This window comes from Phyllostomus hastatus, unplaced genomic scaffold (assembly GCF_019186645.2).
Source record: "Phyllostomus hastatus isolate PE091 unplaced genomic scaffold, TTU_PhHast_1.1 phas_contig_34, whole genome shotgun sequence".
Classification (NCBI taxonomy): Eukaryota; Metazoa; Chordata; class Mammalia; order Chiroptera; family Phyllostomidae; genus Phyllostomus; species Phyllostomus hastatus.
This window is the reverse complement of record NW_025333857.1, coordinates 48,441,704-48,463,392: the sequence shown is the minus strand read 5'-3', so window position 1 is coordinate 48,463,392 and position 21,689 is coordinate 48,441,704. Positions and strand designations below refer to the sequence as shown.

Genomic DNA, 21,689 nt, shown 5'->3' with positions numbered 1-21,689 from the left:
AAGATGGTGTGATCACTTGGGTTTCAAGGGAAGAGGAGGCAGGAACGGCCTCCCAGGCGTTGAAGCCTGTCCCACATCTTGAAAGACGAGAAGCCTCGGAGGAAGGAGCCAGTGTTGTGGTCCTGGGAACCCGCCAGTGCTTTTGCAGGTGCTGAGCTGGGCCCCGAGGAAACTCAGAGGTGGCACTTGTGAGGCAGAGAGGGGAGGGAACCTTGCAGGGGAGAAACAACTGGTACCATCCCCCAGAAGTGAGGAGCGCAGCCCTGAAGTCAGTGGAGGGTGCGTGGGGAGGTGTGCGAGCCAGTTCGTGGAGCACTTTCTGTGCCCCTGGGAGGGGCTTGGGCTTTCCCACTTCTCATCCATCAGCCTCTCTTTTCCCTGAAACCAATCAGTGAGCTAGCTCAGTGAGACCCTGCTGGTACCAGGCAGGCACTGGGCCGCTTGGGCACGCAGATTGATTTCATAGAGCCTCTGCGCTCAAAAACCATGGTCAAGTTGGAAGATTAGCCCAGGATAAGAAGTCAAGGACAGAATCAGAAGGGAGTTAAAGAGCCAGTACTGGAAGAAACGTCAGGCGGCCTTGGTGATTAATTGGCACATGAGTGGGACAGATAATCAGTGCAAGAGTGGGCAGCAGAGGGACCAGACGCCTCCCCAGGGTGGGTTAGGGACAGCACTTCAGGGAGGTGAGATCTAAGCCAGACCTTTGAAGGCCTTCGGGTGTTGGAAGGGAAGGTCCTCGCTGCGGGCTGGGGCAGTGGGAAGCAGACTCTGATCTTGGCCCAGGGCTGGGCACAGGCCGGAAGCATTGCCATTTGTGGCTCTGATGGGGAGCCATCCGGTGTGGTGGAGATGAGGGTTTCAGGCTCTTGCCTAAGTTAGTTGACCTCCCAAATATTTTTAAAGAACCGCTGTGCTATTTAAGTCCTTAAAGTAGGCCGGTGCAGTCTGGGCACCTAAGCACAAGATTGCAGATCCTGCACACGCCCAGGCCGAGGGACCTGGGTCAGTGGCTCCCCAGCCAGGGCCGGCCAGGCTGCTTCTGCCTTTGGAGCAGGCTTCCACTGGGAGCTGCAGCTGAGCTCGAAGGTCGTGAGGGCAGAGGTGGGCTTCAGGTCCTCCTGAAAATTAAGACCATCGATCAAGCCTGTGGACAGGAGACCGCCCTGTATCTGCTCTCGCCGGCGGAGCACGGCTGACGCAGTGGGCACACAGAACGCCTGTGGTCCTTCCAGCTCGCGCATTTTTCAAAACAGCCATTTCCGGTTGTCCACCGCACAGAGAAATTCCCACAAAGCACCCCAGCACATCTCATTTTTAACCAGCGGGAGCTTCCTGGGAAACTGTAAGAGGAATTAGTTGCCAATTAAACCCCCAGGAAACAGAATGATTTGACCTATTGTATAGAATTGTTGGATGCGAGCCAATTGGACGTTGAAAGACATCTGCCTGCGATGATGATTTGGCTCGTAGAGTAATTGATCTTAAGCCATTCCTTCTGGCTGACACGAGGGAGTACATGCAACCGAGGGTCCTAATGACCGCGACCTCCCCCACGGAGCAGGTAAGAGTGATGAGAATTAACCAGCTCCCTTTGGGTGTATAACTAGGGTCCTTGCTGGTGCTGGCAAGTTTCTTCCATACGTCTGTTCTCCTAATTTTGAGCACCCCTCTTCTCTCCATTGCCCTTGCCCCCACTCCCACAATATTACTCCCACTGTTAATGAACATCGATTGTCAGTGAGGAAAGCAACCTAAGCAGAGGGAGGCATCCTCCGAGTGGTGGATGAATGCGACTTTAATGGACTTTGGTGACAGGTGCTCAGCAGGACCCCAGAGGTCCTGTCCGCCCTCAGGCTTGAAGCACACCATGATTGCCACCTGCAGGGGAACAGTTTTACAGACTGGCAGCCAGTGGTCAGGGGCTGCTGAAGGACTCAGTGACCAGCCCCTCTGAGTTGGCAGCAAGATGCAGAAGGGCAGGCAGGGCCTTCTCAAGGTCGGTGGTGGGCTGGTGGTGGACCAGAGGCCAACAGGTGTAAAGACCAGAGGATAGCTTGCACCGAAGGGGAGTTGAGAGAGATTCCTCAGGAGGGTAGGGTGTCCTCAGGGAGTCTCGGCCTCTTTGTCTCCCCCCTCAGCCATGCGGCCTGTGGCTGGTGCCTCCCTCGGGGGGACGTGAGTGAAATCTGAAGTGCAAGCCTGTGTGGTGGCAGCTGTGACATGACAGCTGCCGCCCTCCCTCCCCTTCTCCTTCCCGGCTCTCTCCGCCCCCTCCTCATTTCTCGAGCGAGGAAGCTTGTCTGGCAGCCCCGACTCAGCTGTCATACCACATCAGTTTTTGTAGGTTCCCAGCGAGTGGAAAAGTGCCAAACGTGAGCAGATGATAAACTTAATGAAACGCTCAGGAAGAGAGCTGCGGTTCCCGTTACTGGGGGTGCGTGTGTAACATCAAGGCACTCCTTTTCCCAGAGCGAGTCCGAATTGTTCGGTGGTAGGCGTCACGGAAAAAAAAAATGTCGTGTTTCTGAGCCCCGGAGTCAGATCCTGCCGTCTCAGAACCTTGTCACACCTGGCAGGGACCTTCTTTGGGGGGTACATGTCGAAGACTGTTGAATAATGAACTAAAAGTTGATTCCGTCTGCTCGGCATCAGTGGAAAGCACTGTACACGACTGGTATCACGAAAGAAAAATGAAATGCGATGTCTTCTCTTCATGGACACAAACTGATGGAACGGCAAGTCGTTCAGACCAGGCGTCAGCGAGGGGTAGTAAGGTTGCGTCTCTATCTGTGCGAGCGTGTATATGCCACCCTAACCAGTAACATCTGCATGGAGTTTGATGCTTTGCAAGGCTTGTTTATAAACCTTCCATCTGGTTGTATTTTTATAACAGCCTAATGAAGTTGATGGTAGTATTCTCCCCACTCTACAGCAAAGGGTGCCGAGGCTCAGCTGCAACCAGTCACTCCCCACAGAGCCTGAGCTGGTCAGTGCCAAGGCTGGGGCTTGGCCCCGTCTCCCCAGTCCATTCCAGATTGTGCACACTGTTACTTACAGCTGCCAGCCTCTTCTGTACCTGGGATCGAAGCCCTCCACTTTCAAGGGAAGATAGAGGTTAATCATTTGAATGATGTTTGCAGATATTCCAAGATAAGCAAGGTCTGAAACATATTTGAGTCGGGGGTGGGCAGAAGACAAAATCATTCACATGCACCGTGCTCTTCATTTGTTACTCGTTGAGGTCTAGTGATGTCATTTGGCTGTTGAGGAGCTTGAGCCCCACCCCCCACACTCCCCTGCCCTGAGAGTCTGGAGAGTCACCAGGGTCACCCATCCCAAAAGTGTCTAGCCCAGAATCAAATCCAGATCTCCCGGACACTTTCTACTCTCCCGTGCTACTGGGTTACAGACACGTGTGATTATAAAATGAAAATGAAGAAACAACATGAAAACAGGATGATTCAGCAAATCAATAAGCAATGGAGGTCAATCAGGTGCCTAACATTTGGTCACTGGGCACACGAGGGAGCGGTGAGGAGAGACCTTCCCGTGGTCTGCTGGTGGTGTGCTGCCCTCCACCCCATCGCCCCCACCACCGCCCACCCCCGCCTCCGCTTTAGATGAACCATCACGTCCTGAGTTTTCTGTAGGTCGTAGAGCCGACAGATCAGAACACTGTCAGGGGTGACCCCAGTCCTGTATTGCCAGCTTCATAGTTGGAAGACAACTTTAAATTCCAGACTGTGGGCAACCCCTCCCTGCCAAGGGAGGCTGAAATCTCGGGCTCATATCAGAAATTCCCTATTTCTCAACTGTGAGTCCACATGAGTACCTCGGTTATTTTTAGGTGGGAACTTTACACTTGCTGTTTTGCACCGCTCTGGTTTCCCTGCTTAGCTGGGGTTCTATTTTCTGTCCAGTGAAATGTTGGAGCCGCCTTATTTTTAGCTTGGTTCGTTTTTCTTCCTGTGATTTCCTTTTTCCTCTAACTTCATACACACACAAATAGGCTTCTTTTCCACCCTCCCTTCCCCCAGTTCTCATCCACGGGGTCATGAGGCTTAATCCAAAAAGCAACTGCTAAGCCGCGTCTTGTTTCAGGAAAAAGGAAGAAGAGTCTTCAGCAGGCCTTGAGTATCTGCTAATTGTCATTTTATTAGTCTCTTCTCCTGTTTCTCAGCCTTCCTGCCCCTGACCCCTGGCTGAGACATTCACATGTGCACACCTGATGAGAATGCTTTCGCCTCCTGCACCCCACCCACCTCTACACAGAAAACCTGCTGACCAGGTGGGACAGGGGCTCCCAGGGGCTCGGGCATTCATCAGGCTGCAAGAAGGCCTGTTGCATGCATGTGTGACTCCGCGTGTGTGTGTACACATACGTGTTTGTGCCTATCACTGCACACTCATGTACTCTATTTCCATCTCTGGCACCCGTAGCATTTGCTTCTGGCTCATAGGCATCCCACAGATACACTTGCCCTAGGACTTGGAGTTGCTTACCATGCGTTACCATTTGGTTCATTTACACCATCCTATGTGCAGGCAGCAGTAAGAATCCAGTCTAAAGTTTGGGAAACAGACCTGGGGGACCTGACTAGCCCAGCCTCCCCACCCCCCGACACAGGGGAAAGTGCAGTGGGCAGATCCGGGGCCCCTGCTCACCCCTTGGCCTCCTCAGCAGCCTTTGATGGCTCCCTGTTGCCTGGCCATTAAAGCATGAGCCTCTCAGCCTGGAGGTACTTGAACAGATGATACACTTCACTAAATTGCCCCGGAGAAGGCTGTGTTTTAGGCTGTGAGCCCCTCTAGGCCAGGGGCCAGGTCTGATTGATCAGCACTTCCCCATAAACCAGCAACATGGGTGCTCAGGAGCGCGAGCAGCGAGCAAGTGTGAGGATGAACCGGTGGAGCCCATTGGTATCTGGACCTCCTTCCTCCCTTACTCCTTCTGGCCGCGTGGATTTTCAGAGTCAGGACTTCTTAGTCCATTTCCTGAAGCACGTCTCACATTGTTAGAGCCTGAACTTCTACGTCAGCCCTGTGGGTAAGAACTTGGACGGCTTGTCATCCCTTCCGATCCCCTCAGCGAGAAGCCACCTTTCAGGAGGCAGCCTCTTTGGGATCAGACTTCAGGATCTCAACCCGATTCATCCCTGAGCTCCCCCTTCCCAGAGGGCGGCCTGCCGCTATCAGCCATCGGAGGCTGGTTTTTCATTCACGGCTTGCTGATCATCATTGCTTGATGGGAATGACCTTGACTTGTGACCTAGAAGAAAGGGTTTCAAGCCCCCGTGAGAGCGAGGGCCCTTTGCAGGTCCCCGGAACTGAGCAGGCCTGGGTAGCCGTGTGTCTTGGGAAAGATTGCGTCGTGTGCGCTTTAGTCTGTAACTACAGTTCTTTACTGTGTCTTTATAAATCAAGCACCTCCACGATGACCAGGGTTTGGGACCGCATTATAATTAAAGTAGACATCTTAGAGTCAAACACCCAAACATAATTTCCTCCGAACGATACTTTCTAAACTGCAAATATGTCAGTGTGACCAAAGTGGAAATTGTGAAGAAACAGCCATGAGAGCAGAAGCTGTTGGTCTGAAGCCCATTCCAGCTGAATGTTAACTAGCAAACGAGGGGACCCCTCAGCCGCGGGGCCTCCCGCAGGCCGTAGGGCGCCTGGCGGGCCCCAGCCCCCGCCTCCAACCTCGGTCGTCCCTCTCCCTATCCCAGCCTCAGTTTCCACACCTGTCCTGGGGTGAATATAGAACTCCTGGCACAGTGCCTGATTCAGAGTAGACACTCTGTTGTCACAAATAATAATAACAGAGGATGGCATCGTGTGCCATGTCTGCACATGAAACTTCCTTTTAAAATTCTTTTAAAAAAAATACGTGCTCTGGGTCAGAAAACTCAACATATAAGTGTATAGGAAACAAAAAGTGAAGTCTCTCCAAAGACAAGCTTGATCGTTAATAACTTGTGTATCTATTTAGCCTTCCTTTCCCATTTGCTTACAAAAACACACATCTCTACATATTACAAACCTTGTTTTCTGCATGACTGCTATCCTACAAAGCACTGTTTTAAATCACAGATCTTGTCCGAGGTCAGGAGTTCTTTGAATGGTTCCACGTGACTGGAGCACAGTTCATGCAGTCATTCACCTCCTCGTAGACTTCTAGCTTGTTCCCAGTTTCTCTTGTTAGCCTTCTGTAGCAGGCATCCCTATACCTGTATTTCTCTGCGTGCGTCAGGGTATTTCTGTAGGTTCGATTTCCAGAAGTAGAACTTCAGGCCACGGGGTATTTCATTTTTTTTAGATCCACCAAATGTCCTCTCTGAAAAGGCCATCTCCAGTTTATATTCCTTCCACCAGTCTGTGAACACAGTTTCCTTCCTGAAGAGGCACACATTTTACAAATACCTTTTTTCTGTGCTAAATTTGCAAGAGATTGTGTATGTTGTTCTCTCAGCCCGTATTTGCAAAGCATCTGTGGAGCCGTGTTCAGTTCTTGGAATCGCAGGGACTGTGTCAGGACAGGCTGCACTTGAACTCACCCTCAGCAGCTGGGGTGGGGTAGGGACAGAGCATATAAATGTCTAGAATCATGGTAGAGAGAGTCTTGGGGTCCCCGGCTGAGGAACTCTCACCACTAACATTGAGGGGTGGGCAGTGATAAGAGATGCCAGAACACCTTCTGAGTTCCTCAAAGGGAAGTGCTAATGACGGTGTCGTATGCATCCTTGAGCTGCTGCACTGCCTCTAGCATGCTGTGGGGTTCAGTACCTGGCGTCCCACTCCACACAGAAACCCGGACTTGGAGCGCTGGGGCAGCGCTGTTACGGGCTGGGCACCCTGGAGAGGAGCCAGCTGGAAGAGGCCATCAGGGCAGAATGGCTGTCTCCACTCAGAGTCTCCGGGCACGTCTGCTCGCGTGTTCTAGGCGTTGACGAAACCCTTCACACAGTATGGAGTCTCTTCAGGACACCTTTTAGGGCCCCCCCGAGGAGGGGCTGTTCTTGCGTTTCCCAGCATAAAAGCATTCATTATCCAGATGTTTCCTTCCAAGTAATTCTTGAGATGGTTGTGTGGATGGTGTAATCCCTGATTGCTATTGACAGGAAAGGGCCGCTTGAACGTAGCTGTGAGTGGTGGTTGCTTTCAGGTTCCCAATTCTGTGCGCAGCCCCTCCCACACACCTTCCCCACTTGTCTTTCAAACAAAACAAAACAAAAACATAATCAGCATTTGATGATGTGACAGTGAAGTTGGACAGACCAATAGGGTAGGAATCGTGCTGGTATCTCGCTCTGTGACTTGGCAAGTCCCTTCTATTCTGGGCTTCCCGTTTGCCCTGTGACACGGGGAAGCCGCCCCACCTACCAGGATCCATCTGCAGTCGATGGTTTGTGGTACCAAATAACGCAAAGGGCCTTGTGGGCCAGGCAGTGCCGTGTGGACTGAGGGGGTCTTGCTGTTGGTCTTTTTTATTAAGTGTGACTGGGCCTTTGGCAGGTGGTCATTCAGCCAGGTAAGGACACCCTCCCCTCCCTGGCCAAGGTGCTGATCTTGCAGCGGCTCTGCTGTTGTCAGGCCTCTTGGCTGCATCCCTGTTTTTCGGGCCAGGAAATGTAGGAGATTTCCTCCGTGTGGGGATAAAGAGGTTTATAGACCCAGCTCTCTGTGCTGGTGCAGTCTTTATGGGAACTGTTTCTTGAAAGGGGAACAGACAAGGCAGCCCGACCTAGGACCATGTGCTGGGCATGTGGGAAAGACTCTTTTTATAGAGGCATGTGTTCGAGTTCTCCAGAGAAACAGAGCCAAACAGAGGGATTTATGATGATAAGGAATTGGCTCACTCACGTTTGAAAGCTGGCAAGTCCTAAGATCTGCAAGGTGAGTTAGCAAGCTGGAAACCCAGGAGAGCCCACGGTTTTGTTCCTGTCTGGGTCTGTGGGCCCGAGAACCAGGAGAGCTGATGGCCTGGTTTGAAGGTTAGCAGGCTCCAGTGCCTGGAAGAGCCAGTGTTTCACTTTGAGTCCAAAGGTGGGGGGGCGGGGGGGGCGGGGACCCAGTGTCTCATTTCAAATGCTGTCAGACAAGGAGAATTCTTGTTGTATTTGGGCCTTCAACTGATTGGACAAGGCCCACCACATTAGGGAGAGCAGTCTGCTTTACTCAGAGTTCTGATTTAAATGTTAATGCCATTCAAAAGCACCCTCATAGAAACACCCAGAATTTTTTTTTACCAAATATCTGGGCTTAGTCAAGTTCACAAAATTAATCATCAGAGGCAGAAAAGTACAAGTGTGTATTAGAGTAGGTCTCTCCCTGCGTGTTAAGGCTGAACTTGGGGGAGTTTGCTGGAAGGTTGTTGGGATGCTGAGGTCAGGGACCCCACACAGTGGTCGGTGGGTGCTGTCACATAAGTCCCCTTCTCCTTCACGTGGTGGAGCCACAACACTGGACCAAGAAGCATGTGTGGACATCCACTATTCAAAGAATCAGACTGAGGGACTTCGGAGCCAGACAGGCCTCTGAGACCATCTGCTCCACCCCTTCCCGCCTCACCTTAGCTCCATGGGTCAGGTGCTGTCCAGGGTCACACAACTGGGGAGGGAGCACAGGGCCAGGCTGGTCCCAGGCTGGCCGCCTTGTCACTATCATTCAGAAGGCTGAGGTGTCCAGGGGCACAAGTTCCTCTCTTGAAGCAGTTCCAAAGCAAGGAAGGCGAGGGCTGGGGCAGAGAGCTTGCCAGGGCTCAGCAAGTCGCTTCCGGCTGGGCAAGTGTGCTGGGCACCAGGCACAGTGCCAGCAACACCCCTCAGTGAGAGGCAGTGACCTCACGACCACAACAGCCACCACCAGCTGGGTCTGGGTGGGTTTGACCAATTCGGCTGCAAACCTGGCATGCGGCAAGGGGTGACCCCCTCAGGTGGGGGAGAGGTTATGCCCAGAAGAGGCTCCGGCTCTGCCCTGGGAAGCTGGCACCCTGCCCCCAATGCCAGTTTGTAATCACTTGCTTAGTGCCAGCAAGGCTGGGACAGCAGCGTGTGTTGGCTGCCCCTCTAGAATGTGCTTGAATTCCCCCATGACGGGCAATTCTCTTCCTCGTGATCACACCCTTGGCTTTCCTCCCAGGCTACTTGTCCATGAATTCTGTAGCGACCATGGTTTCTGTAGGGACCATAGTTTCTGTAGAGACCTGTGTGTGGTCCTAGTCAAATGAACTTTGGATGATCCCTTATCTGCCTAACAAGCAACCTGATGACCAGAGGGAGGAAGAGACCCGCCTGGCATCATAGGCACAACAGGGCTCGGGCCCAGCTCTTCCGGCGCTTGCTTGTCTTACTGACCTGAACGTGCTGGTGTTACTCTGGACCTAGCGGAGCAGAGGGAGCACCGACTGGGGCTGGAAAGGTGGTCTAGACAGCTGCAGGGTTAGGAAGTTAAGTTGCAGGGGATTTAGAGCCAGGCTGCCTCTGTCACTGGCTTGCAGTCTGACCACCATGGCAGAGTCAGCAGTGCCCCCTCAGAGAGGTGTTGTGAGGATTCCATGAAGGACTGATGCAGGGCACTTAGCGCAGACCCCGGCACAACACGCCCTAGGCACTCAGTAATTCTTCGAGAGTGTTACCGAGAGCTGAGCCTTCAAGATGTTGGCAGAACCACTCGGCTCGGCTGAGCTGCAGGTGGGGCAGGGCCTTGGGTGTGGCCATGGCTTCCCCAAGGCTCCTTCTGTGAGGGTCCGTGAGAACAGGCAGGCGTGGTGGCGTCTAGCATGAGGGCCTGTCCCCCATGGCTTTGTCACCCTAGAATGTGGCCCGAGGCCTCGCTGGAAGCTGAGATGTCGTCATGCCCGCAGACCAGAAGATTGCACCAGTGGGGCGGCTGGCCTCCCTTACAAGTGTGGCCATCAGCGCCCAGATGACACAAGCCTGGGCTCCTGTCTGGCTCGTTTGCCAAGGCCCCAGGCAGTCTCTGCGGGGCCTGGCCTCCATCTGCAGCACAGCGGCGGGGACACCTGCCCCTCTCAGGGTCGACCTGAGGATGTTGGTGCTGTTCTGACCCCTGCCCCTCATCCTGGTAGATACACTTGTTTCCACATTTGGGGCCATTGAAAGTGGGCTTTCCTTCTGGAGCCTGTGCATCCTCTGCTGCACGGAAGGGCAGAGCCCTAAGTGTCACAGGGCTGGACCCTCAGGTCTCCAGTAGCCGATTGTTGCACCCCAGTGTTTCCTGCCCACTTCTAGAAAGGCTCGTTGTGGGTGTGGAAATGCAAACCTGAGTAAGGCTCCTGGTCCACCTTTTCCAGTCTCCACCCCTGTCGAGTCTGCAGCCTCCCTCCTGGCACTCAGACCCTCCACAGCCCCGTCTGGTTTTCCTTTGTAGCCGCTTCTCGAGTTTCCTCCCCCCGAGCACGGGGCCCACAGCAGCTCAAACTGTTTGGTTTCACCTGCACACCCCTCAAGCTTTCCTCTGTCCATGACTCTATTTGTGTCTGTCTGGCCATGGTCGCCCCCCCTTCCTGATGCCCTTGCCTTCACCTGTCTGAGTCTTCCTCCTTTCCTTGAGTGCGTTCTACCCTGGGCCGGCCACGCGCTGCCTGTGACACCAGGCAGGTCCCTAGGCTCCCCTGACCCTTGCCAGGCCTCCTTGCACCAGGACCTGTGATTCCCTGAAACATCACCTCCTCCCCGAAGCTTTTCAAACTCCTAAGGACTGCATTTGCTTAGGGCCTCCACCCAGCTGGCACAGTTGGTGCACCCCAAGGTGCTTGGGGCTGGGCAGAACTGGGTGAACCCAGCTGAGCCTCTGAAGCTGCCTGGGCCTCAGTTTCTACGTTGTAAAACACAGTAGTGCTTGCCTCTCTGGGTTGGGGGTGCGGAAGGCTGTGTGGCCAGTGCTTGGGACAGGCCTGGTGCCGGCAGGTGTTCAGTAACTTGTAACTGGCATTAACCCGGTGCTTGCAGAAGTTGGGGTCCCAATTCTCCTGCTAAACCAGGAGGTGTTTGGGGGGATGGGAGCCTCGTCGAACGCCGTAGAGGTGCTCAGTATTTGGCCTGGGGAATGAGACCTCATCGTGCCCAGCGGACTCTGGTACACGGTAAGGGCTCAGTGGATGTCTGAGAAAGAAAAGCAGGCAGGCTCCCCCACTGGCCTGTGAATTCAGATCTCACAGTCGACAGGGAATCGGAAAGCTGTCTCGTGAGGAAATTGCTGCCCTAAATGGAGACTCACTCGCGTATGCACTTCCTCGGGCCCGGGAGCAGCCAGTTCGCCTCAGTGAGTCCCCGCAGGAGATGGTGGCACAGGAAAGCCGTCCCTGGAGGAGTGCAGAGTGACAGGCAGGGCTGAGGGACTGGACTGTAATCGTCAAGGCACCTGGGAGCTCTGCGTGGAGGCCCACGTGACCTTTTAAACCCCGAGGAAAACATCTGGTGTCATCAGAGGTGTGTGTGCTTGTCTCCCCTCTGGTGCCACAGAACAGGGAGGCTCACGGGACAACCCTGTCCCTGCACAGATGACCGGGGGAAGGGAGCACCCCAGGCCCCCTAACTTGGACCCAGGCCTCTCCCCTGCCCTTGGACTGGGGGTAACACAGCAGCAGCACAGCAGCGCCAGGCTGCTCTGCTCCTTCGGGCATGACCCCTGTCCTCGCTCCACACCCCCTGCTTGTGCAGAGCACCCCCTCTGTTTCCTGGGCGTTTTCTGCGCACGCCTGGAAAGGAGATGGTAAGAGACCTCCAGTTAGTCAGTCTCCTGGCTTCTAGACAGCTCCGGAAACCAGACGAGATAGAGGAGGAGAGGCAGGGCCTCCTGCTTGTGCTGGGTCTGTCTACAGACGCTGACTGCCAGCCACCCACCCTGTCCTGCCCTTGCTGGCCCGCAGCATCCACCCAGGGGGACAGCTGTTGCCCCATGCTGCCACCTCGGCCTCTGAGGGACACCTGAATCCAGGCATCGGCTGAAGTTTGGACGGGGAGAACGTCGCCTGTCTTCTCTTTGATGCGGTGCCCTGGAACTTGGCAGGGATTCGGCCGCATGTCTAATGAGAAACAGCTGTCCGCCACTCCTGTGGATGTGGAGCCCCTCACTCAGTCTGCGGTGCTGGGTGTGCCTTTTCACGCCTCCGACCTGCCTGAAACAGATGCCCCGGCCTCCAAAAGACAAAGGAGAAGAAGATGGTCTGAGAAAAAGGTGTGAGGAAGCACCCAGGAAAGGCAGGAAGAAGGGCCCTCGTCCAGGAGTTAGCGGGCCTGGAGCCTTGTCCCTGCTACTTTCTTCCCTTCCCCAGACCTCAGTTTGCCCGTCTGTATAACGTGGTGATTAGACCCCTGGTCCCTGGGGCCTCCCCTGTGTGTTTCATGTTTTGTACAAGAGTTGACCCAGAGCAGGGCTCCCACGTGGAGGTGTGAGATTGCCAAAGCAGCAGCTGACGTGGAAGTTGTGGATCCAGAAACGGAGGTAGTTCCGAGGCTGGTGTAGAAACCCTTCCATTTCCAGTGCAGGGTTGGCCTGCCGGACTCCAGTGAGCAGGCCTTCGAGGCTCTGGGGGATGAGGGGCGGTCTCAGAGGAGGAGGGGTCTGGGGATGGTGTCCCAGGAAGCCCCAGGGCAGGGTAACTGGGACGGCGACAACGTTCCTGGAGTGCTGGGGCCCTGCATACCGGGCACTGTCCTGAACACTGAGCACATGTGAGTAATGGATAGCATCCCCCCTTGGTGGATACTGTGGTGCCCACCTCCAGTGATGAGGAAATTGGGACAACTTGGCCCGGGGCCCCCGCTGGAGCCAGGATTCAGGCCCAAGCAGCGGGCAGGCCCCAGGTTTTTAGTCTTCACACTGTGCAGCTGAACCTGTCGCACACCTGGCCCTGGGGCTTCCCCTCCCCCAGGTGGTGGTGCGGGGCAGCCTGGGTCAGTGGTGGGTGTGTCGGAGTCTGGACCACTCCCGCCCTGACTGAGGAGGTGGTGTCCCTTAGGCTGAGAGGTGGTGGCAGGGTCTGGCCTCCGTGGGCCACACGTCCCTCCTGAGCTCTGCCACCCTATGATTTGGGAGCTGGTGTGGATTCCCAGACAAGCCCAGCTGGGAAAATTAGAGGCAAGGGGCCTGCAGGCCCGCGTCTGTCATTTCCAGCTAGGCTCCTACACGCCTGTGCCAGCCTCTCCCTGCCCGGCTCCGCCCTGCCCAGAGGTTCTGGGCCACCTCTCCTCAGACACTCCTGGAGGTGCCGTCCTGCATCACTTGGGATCACTCAGAACCCACTCCCACCTGCCTCCAGCTTGCCCTTTCCCAGGCCCCCTGGATGAGGCCCTTTCCCGGGCCTCCCCGTGTACCCCTTGTGCCTCCGTCCCCTGTGCCTCCATCAAACACGTTTTCTGTGCCACGACCCCGTCTGCATTCTCCAAGGCCTTCCCAAGCTCCTCCCAGCTGAGCTGTAGGGCCCTGTCTGCTCTGTTAGGAAACTTCACCGTCTCCATGTTCAGGGCTCCCTGAAGGCCAGCACTGTGTCTGATCTGTCTCCACGCAGCCCTGGAGCTGGGCCGTCAGCAGAGGCCTGGCCGGGGGGCGAGGACAGCACAGCACCCGAGAGACTAGCGCTGCTTCCCTCGGCCTGGGTCTGCCAGAGAGGGGAGCCAACCCTGCCCCCCTTTTCTGCTCCTAAAGGGAAGGTAAAGAGGTTAAAAAAGGGTTTTTCTTTCAGTCTCCTTCCTAGTAAAAGTATTTACCATAAAGTGTGTTAGTGCACTTTTTCATTTGCTTTTGTGTTCACCTGCTTTCAAAATACAGATCCGAGGCTGTCCATAATGAAAAGAAATGTGTATATTGAGGCTATAATAGTAGTGATCAAAAATCTATATAGAAGGAAGGGCAAGTGAATCTCCGCAATGTAAGCTAACATAGTTATTGAAGGTAAGCATCAGAATTAACCGTGAGCTTCCTGGCAGCCAAAGGGGAAAAAATTTAAAAAGGCAGGGGTGCCAGGGCACAGAGTTGATGAGTGCTGGAGTGAAACGCATCACGTAGTGTTAGGTAGCCGAGGTGGCTAAGAAAGGACCCGGAGCCAGAAAAGTCCAGTTAAGGGCTTTTATGCCAGGCGGGCTGGGTCCGAACAGACAGTCCCAAGGGAAAGAGTCGAAGGGCTTTTAAGGTGTGTAGCAGACCCCCGGGGGAGGGGGAGTTGCCCTGCAGATCCGCTCTCTAGGTGTCCTGGGTGTCTGTCTGATCGGGGAGGGCTGATTCTGTAGGAAGCCGGAGGGAGAAGGAAGAGGGCAGTGAGGATTCCAGCAGGATGTCCCCAGCTGTGCCTCAGCTGCTTCTGAGACGGGGAACCTGGAGGTCAGGTATTTAGGCAGTGATGGAGACATGTCCCTTCTTTGTTCCAGCCTAGGTGCTGTGGCATAGGCCCATGTCCCAGTGCACTCTAACACACAGCTTGTTGCTTGTGGGCTTGGGGAATGCTAAACCTTCGGCAAGCCCACTCAGGAGGCTCCGGGTTTGACTAAGCTCTGTCCCAGGCCCCTCGCTCCGGGAATCCCCGGGCCCAGGGCCACAGTCCCTCGTCAGTGCGCCTGCCTCGCCTTCCTGGCTCCCAGACCTTGATGAATGCTCCCAGGGCCTTTTCCAGTGCTAACACCATCTAATTCTAAAATTCTCTATCTATCTATCTATCTATCTATCTCTTTGGTTCTTTCTCTCTATGTAGTCCCACTTAAAAACCTTTCTACTCTAGAGGTCAAGAGAAATCCCCACCCTGTCAATTTAGTGTTTCTGCTCCCTGCCCCAAGAGGCATGAAATCACAGCCTGCCACCCAATATTAAAGGTCGCTTTCAATGAGTTTATGGATGGCGATGCCCAGATAACTTGTGACTTGAAATATGTGATTACCAGCTGCCCTATCAGATCAGCCTCTGGATCGTCACAGGTCTGTCTGGGGAACAAGGAGGCCGAGGCCGGTCACCAGGCAGGAGCCGGCGACACCTGGTAAGCTGATGTGACCCGCTGGCCCCTGACTCCCAGGGCTCCTGGCCAACCTCTCCGGCGAGAGATGCTCCTGAAATGGGCCTTTTCTCAGGCAAAGGCAGCTGCCTCCGAAACTCGCACGGCTCCTATCAGCCCAACCTGCTTAAAATTGTGTTTACTTCTATGCGTTGCTGTCTTAATTACATTCTCTTTACTAGCATTTTCATTCATTATTTAGAACAACTTTCAACAATAATCACGCAGTCATCCCTTCTTCTGTACACAGTGGCTGTTTACCTTGCCGCGTCGGGTTCTCAGCCCCGAGTTCATGCATGTCCGTCCTCACGGCGCCGCTGTCCCCCGTGTTCAGACGTCACGGGCAAGGGTGCGGTGCTGGCTGGTGTTCAGCAGCTCCCGAGCACGGAGTCGAATTCCCCTCGGGGTGTTGTTCACCTTGTCCAGCACTTGTTTAGAAAGCCTGTATTATTCCGTTGGGCTCTCAACACATAAGTGGTCTTGTATTTTACTCTTTAACTTAGCATAATTTCATGCACGCTTTTCCGTGTAGCTACAGAATCTTCAGATTTATCATTTTAATGGCTGCTTAATATTCCATCCAGTTAGCATGCCATAATTTACTTAACTGTTCCTTTTGTTGGAGCCTTAATGAAAACTTGAATTCACCATGTAATGCGGGGAAAGCTTGTTTTAATGATTACCATTATAACATCCCCCGGCCTAACTGCACGCCATTACCAGCCCGGCTCTGGAAAGCCCAGATGCTGTGGGAACAATAAATCCTGTGTGAGAGGTGCACACACGAGGCCCTCTGATTTAATAGCTAATCTGTTCGCTGGCACGTGTTTCCCTTTTAGGTTGGTATTTATATGGAATATCCATCTCTGCTGAATATTGCATAATACTAAACTACACGCACTTAGCATGTCGTTCCAGGTACTTTAGCACTGCTGTCGGGGACTTCCATAAATTAACTGGAATTGGGGGTAAATCAGGCTGTCAGCTGCTGTTCATTTATCCCACCCAGATTCATTGAATATCTGTCTGCAGCCGGGCTCTGAGAGAGTGAAGGCGCGCCTGATTATTGGGGGCCCCCAGAGGAGCGTCTGTGAAGTGCTTTGTGGTGCCCGCGATTAAATGGTGACTCACATGCAAAATGCCTTGTACACCGTAGAATACGGTGCACACTGCAGTGGTTGCCGGTCCTGTTTGTGAAACAGGGCGAAGGGAAAAGTGGTTTTCCCAGGTCACTGCCTCTCAACTGCGGTCCCCACAGTCACCCTCAGAGTGCTCCTCCAAAGGCAGGAGGCACGGCTGTGCTTAGAATCAGGGAGACAGTGATATGGGAGACAGTGATATGGATGACAGTGACCTCCCAAAGCAGGTCAGATAAATAGTTTGGTAGATTTAATGATTTACAGAGTTGGCTACATACTTTGCAGTTGGTTTTCTCTTTCAGGCAACCCAGCACTACCTTTTCTGGCTCTTCACTTTTCCTCTGCCGGCCCCATAAAAAGGGAAGGCTCATCCCCCAAGCTTACACGTGATTCCAGGTGACTCGTGCGACTCAGTGAGGTGTGCTTTGCCAAAGATGGGACACTTCACAGGAGAAGGATTTCAGGTGGCCCAAGAACCACATTGTGAGAAGGTTTTTTTTTTTCCTTTTTCATTCTCTCTGTAAAAAGAGAAAGTTATTATTTGTCAAAGAAAGTCTGTTTGGTGCCTTCATGCCCAAGTTCTCCAGTGTCTGCTCATCTCGTCAGCTGAGGGAGAGCAGGCCGGGGGCTGGCCTCCCCGCGGGCAGTGGTGCCCCCCTGCTTGCATTAGTCCTCCTTCCTTCTTTTTACGTTGATCAACTGTTTAGATAAGGGCTGATGGGAGGATGATAGAAAACATGCTTTTTAAGTGATTTTTTTTTCTCTAAAATGAATAAGTAAATATGGAAATTAATAACCCAAGTGGTAATCAAAAAATGGCAGACCCGTGAAGTCAGTATGTGACTAAACACAGTTTGGAAAATACTCCCATAATGTTATTTAAAGCCGACACTGAGGACCAGCGGCACAGCCTCGGTTGGCCTCTGTTGTATCAGGGCCTGTGCGTGGTGGGGCGGGGTTGTGGTGGGGGGGTGCCCTCCCCGTGAGCTGGCCTTGGATCGAAAAGCGCAGCCTAACAGCAGCGCTCTTGCTTGGAAGGGCTGTTGTCGCTCATGTGTTTTGTCAGCTGCCCTTTAAGGCGCACGTGATTCGACCATGTCATTGTGCCACCGACACTCTGACTTGGAGAATTGCCTCCAGTTCAAACAGCTGTTGAACGGCACACTCATGACCCTCACCTCTTTGGTGACAAGCCTCCCTCCACTCTCTCGCCTCCTTGAGCCCAGTACTCCAGTGAAAGTGGGCAGCAAATAGACATGCAATGGGGTATTATTCAGCCTTACAAAGAAATGGAATTCTGACACACGCTACAACTGGAAGAACCTCAAAAACATTATGCCAGGTGAAATAAGCTAGCCACAGAAGGACAAATATAAGATCCCCCTTATATTGAAGTCCCTAATGTATCAAATCAATAGAGACAGAAATAGCATGGTGGTTGCCAGGGGCTGGGAGACGGAGAAATGGGGAATCGTTGTTTGATGGGTACGGAGCTTCTGTCTGGGAAGATGACAGCGTTCTGGAGATGGAGGGTGGCGATGGTTGGATATATGTAGTACCACCGAATGTACACTAAGAACGGCGAACGTTGTACGGCTTACCACAGCAAAACAGAAAAGCGGGTAGTGAGCATGTTCTCGCCAGCCCGAGTGCCCTGGCTGGCCTGGTCCTTCCGCAGGGAATCCTGTCCTCTGCTGTTCCCGCTTGTCAGAGCTGTCGGCTCAGAGGCCATCTCTCTCGCCTCCCGCGTCACCCCTCACAGGCCCCGCACTGAGCCCCTCTGCTGTACGGTGTTACGGTGATTTAGGTTGTTGCAGCTCCTGTGGAAACAGTGGGCTTCCTGGGGGCAGCCTCCACAGCGAACCCTGCCTTCCCTGTGTCCCCGAGCCGGCTCTGCGCACAGTGGGCGTTTATGATCAAAGCAGGTCACGTGTCCGTTTGACTCAGAAGCCCCCGATTGTAGCATCCCTGCGCCCCCCTGTCATCCACCACCATCCTCTCGGGAGTGAGCAGCACCTGAAATGGAGGTCACCCCTCCGCCCCCCGGAGCCGGTCCTTGCCATCCTGGCCAGGAGACGAAGAGCTTTCCTTCCTCATTCAGAAGTGGAACTGGACGTCCGCTCTCACATCGCTCAGATGTGCTCAGCACGTTAGCAGACAGGCAGGCTCGGGGGGAGGCAGCAACACCGGGAAGGAGTCTCTTTATAGGGGAGAATGGTGACTCCAGGTCCCCTGGGGAGGCTCCTTAGGTCTATTTAACACGAGTGAAGCTGGGTGAAAACTTGAGTAAAAGTTGTGAGGGTGGAGAGAGACCCCGGTGGGGAAGTCTCCACTCGTCTGTAAGGCGAGGGAGTGAGAGCTCTGTCTGCTCGGGGCCGGTGCCCAAGCACGCCTGCACCCCACGTGTACCTGGAGGCCCTGCCCCCGAGACTGCAGTGAACGAGCCGGTGGAGGCAGTGAGCCTTCTGCTTCTGTCCTCAGGTCCGAGAGCCTGAGATCTTGTGAGGGAGCCTCGCCCTGTGAGGGCAGCCATGCTGCCCTCCAGGGTGGGAGGCACAGTGGATGCAGAAAGGGGGCTGTTCTGTGCAGTCCTTACCTCCTTGGCTGGTGGCTCCAAACTCTTGTGGGTGTCACCTGGCAGATCCCAGGCGAGGAAGTGTGGGTTTCGATTCTCTTACACCTCTGCTTCCCTTTTTTTGCCTACAGAATTTCAGAGGCAGGAAAGTGTCCGGTCCCAGCACAAAGGCATCCAGTTATATGACACCCCTTACGAACCCGAGGGCCAGAGCGTGGACTCGGACTCGGAGAGTGCAGTCAGCCCCCGGCTGCGGGAGAGCAAGCTGCCCCAGGACGACGACAGGCCCGCCGATGAGTACGACCAGCCGTGGGAGTGGAACCGGGTCACCATCCCAGCTCTGGCAGGTGAGGAGCCAGTGGCCTTGCTCAGAGACGGCCACTTGACTTGGGTAAAGGGGGTCAGTACACTGGTCCCTGCCTGCCGGGCAAACCACAGGGCTGCGTTGACACTCCGGCCGGGCTGGCCTTTCTCCTGGTACAGCCTAGCCCTCAGAAACGGTGCTTGTCCTTAAGGGAAGGGAGGCCAGGTAAGGGGAAATCCTGGGTCTCCGTTCCAGTCTCCCCAGACGGCCCAGATAATCTCACTGTCTGACTCTGTCTTGGTCTGGTTGGTAATGCTCTAGCTCGCTGAAGCCAAGACTTCACATTTCAGAAGGAACTCTCTTAGAGACTAACACAAAACCCGTCTGCAGAGCGGCTCCTGTTGGGCCGGAGGGAACCCTACGCTCCTACCTAGTAGTACAGCTGCGCCGGCCTGTGTGCGTCCAGGGCTGCTGCGCTTCCTGGCCTGGCTTTAGCGTGCACCCATTCACAGAGCGCCAGCCCTGGGCACATCCTGACCTCTGGGGCTGGCACCCCCCCAGCCAAGAGCCCTTGAATGACTCAGGTTCCTCCCCTCCCCCTCACTCTGAGACTGGTTTTCTCCAGAACCCGGGCATCCGTCACACTACTGAAGCTCTCCCACAACCTTTTGGGAAACAGTCTGCCACGTGCGTTAAGGTCCTGAGCTTGTTCACACCCTTTGATTCCAATTCCAGTCCTTAGGATTCACGCCAAGGTTATGGTCTAACATTCAGAAAAGGCTCGTGATCGTGAAAGATGGAGCACAGTCTGAATGTCCAGCAGGCCAGCACTGGTGGAATGGAACCTTGTACAGCCATCAAGAAGTGCTGTGGACAACAGGTTTATGACAGCCTAGGGAGATGCTTGTGTTCGATGCTAAGAAGTGAAAAGCCAGGCCCTCGCTGGTATGGCTCAGTGGATAGAGCACAGGTCTGCAAATCAAAGGGTCGCCGGTTTGATTACCAGTCAGAGCACATGCCTGGGTTGCCGGTCAGGTCCCCAGTTGGGGGGTCACATGAGGGGCAACCAGACATTGATGTTTCTCTCCCTCTCTTTCTCCTTCTGCTCTCTCTAAAAAAAGAAAACAAATGAAATCTTTTTTTAAAAAAGTGAAAAGCCAGACGCAAACATTTTTTACCCATTTCAAAATTTAGTCATGTGAAAAAAGAGACACTGATTGAATAATGGAATTCTTACCACCCTGAAGGTCATAAAGGAAGAGGTTTTATTTTTAATTTCTTTAACATCCCTATTGCCTGCAATCTCCCTTCTACATGCACAACTGGACCCCTGCTCCCCCTCTGAGGCCTCTGCCCTGCCCGTGAGGCCTCTGCCCTGCCCGCACCCCGACCCCCTCCGCTGATGCTCTGGCTGTTCCGGCACATCCTGCCCACAGTTCCCTGCACGGAGCGCTCTGGGCACATCCTGCTCCTTCTGCCTGTATGCCTGTCCCCTCCTGTATCTCATCTGGAAAAATCTGAGCCTCCTCCGGGACCCAGCCCAGATGGTGCTGTCTCTGTGAGCCGCCCCCCCTCCCCGCCCCCGCTACGGACAGCCACGCATCCCATGGGCTTCCTCGCTGCCTCCCCCAGGCCTGTCGTCAAGCGTCCGGCACAGGCCCCTGGTGAGCGTCTCTCTCACCAGGTAGAGTTCGTCCTGTAGGTGCTGGTCTCGCTCACCAGGCTGTGAGCACAGGCTGAGGGCTGGTAATGAGAATGGTTGTGTGGCTGAGCGGCCGTGGTCATCTCAGGCATCTCCTGTGCTTCCCTTGGCACAAGGGATTCGAGGACTGTCCCTGTCCCCTAGCTAGCCAGTAAGGGGCTGTGCTTCTCCTGGATGTAAGAGGAGCTACAATGGAGCCCGTGATGTCCGAGAACTTGCTCTTCGCAAACACCAATTTGATTAAAAGGGTAAAGGAGCTCAAGTGACAACTCCCCTAAGTACCAAGGGCCCGTGGCATGAGTTATCACTGCAGACAGGTATGGGGTCTAACCCCCCACCCACCCCTGTCCTGGACTCAGCGCCTGTAGGTCACGCAATGCTCTACCTTTGACGCTCTAGTCTAGTCTGGTGCCTGCTGCCCGAAATGTGGTTCCTGGACCAGCAGCTGGTGAGAAATGCAGGGTCCTGGGTCCCTTCCCAGACCGGCAGAGGCCGGCGGCTCAGACAAGGCCCCCCCGGCAATTCGCATGCACACTACAGTGAAAAGCACTCGCCCTGCCGGACAGCATCCCTTCAAAAGGCTCTCGGGCCGGAACACGCTCACCTCTGCCCAGAGGCGGTTTCGGAACTTCTACACACTTAAGTTTTCCACAGAGGATCCCAAGGCCTCTGAGTGAGTTTCTGAGCCACAGGTATGCGTTCTGGACTTGATTTTCTGTCAGAGTCGTAGCACAGCTGCTGTTGCAGCTTGAGAGAAGACAGACTCAGAACCACGTCCCGTCTGGATCTCAGGGAGTCGCTTATCTCTGGGGCGTGGCTGACTGTGCTTTTCCCAAGAAGCATTTGGCTGGGTTCTGATCTCTGGGGCCTGCAAGGAAGCTGTCTCATTCAGGCTGGAGGCACGCCGTGGGCATGGGCCTCCTGTCACGACGGGGTCCCGCCCCGTGTCTGTGGACGGAGCC

The 21,689-nt window shown here is 54.3% G+C and overlaps 1 protein-coding gene across 1 annotated transcript in view; it reads left to right on the top strand.

Annotated features, from left to right (window-relative positions):
* Positions 1–21,689, top strand: part of SHB (SH2 domain containing adaptor protein B) — a 124,958-nt gene that overhangs the window by 58,871 nt on the left and 44,398 nt on the right. Inside the window, exon 3 of the mRNA XM_045840945.1 lies at positions 18,853–19,068. Within this exon, the coding sequence (XP_045696901.1) occupies positions 18,853–19,068 (216 nt within the window). The remainder of the gene's footprint in view (positions 1–18,852; positions 19,069–21,689) is intronic.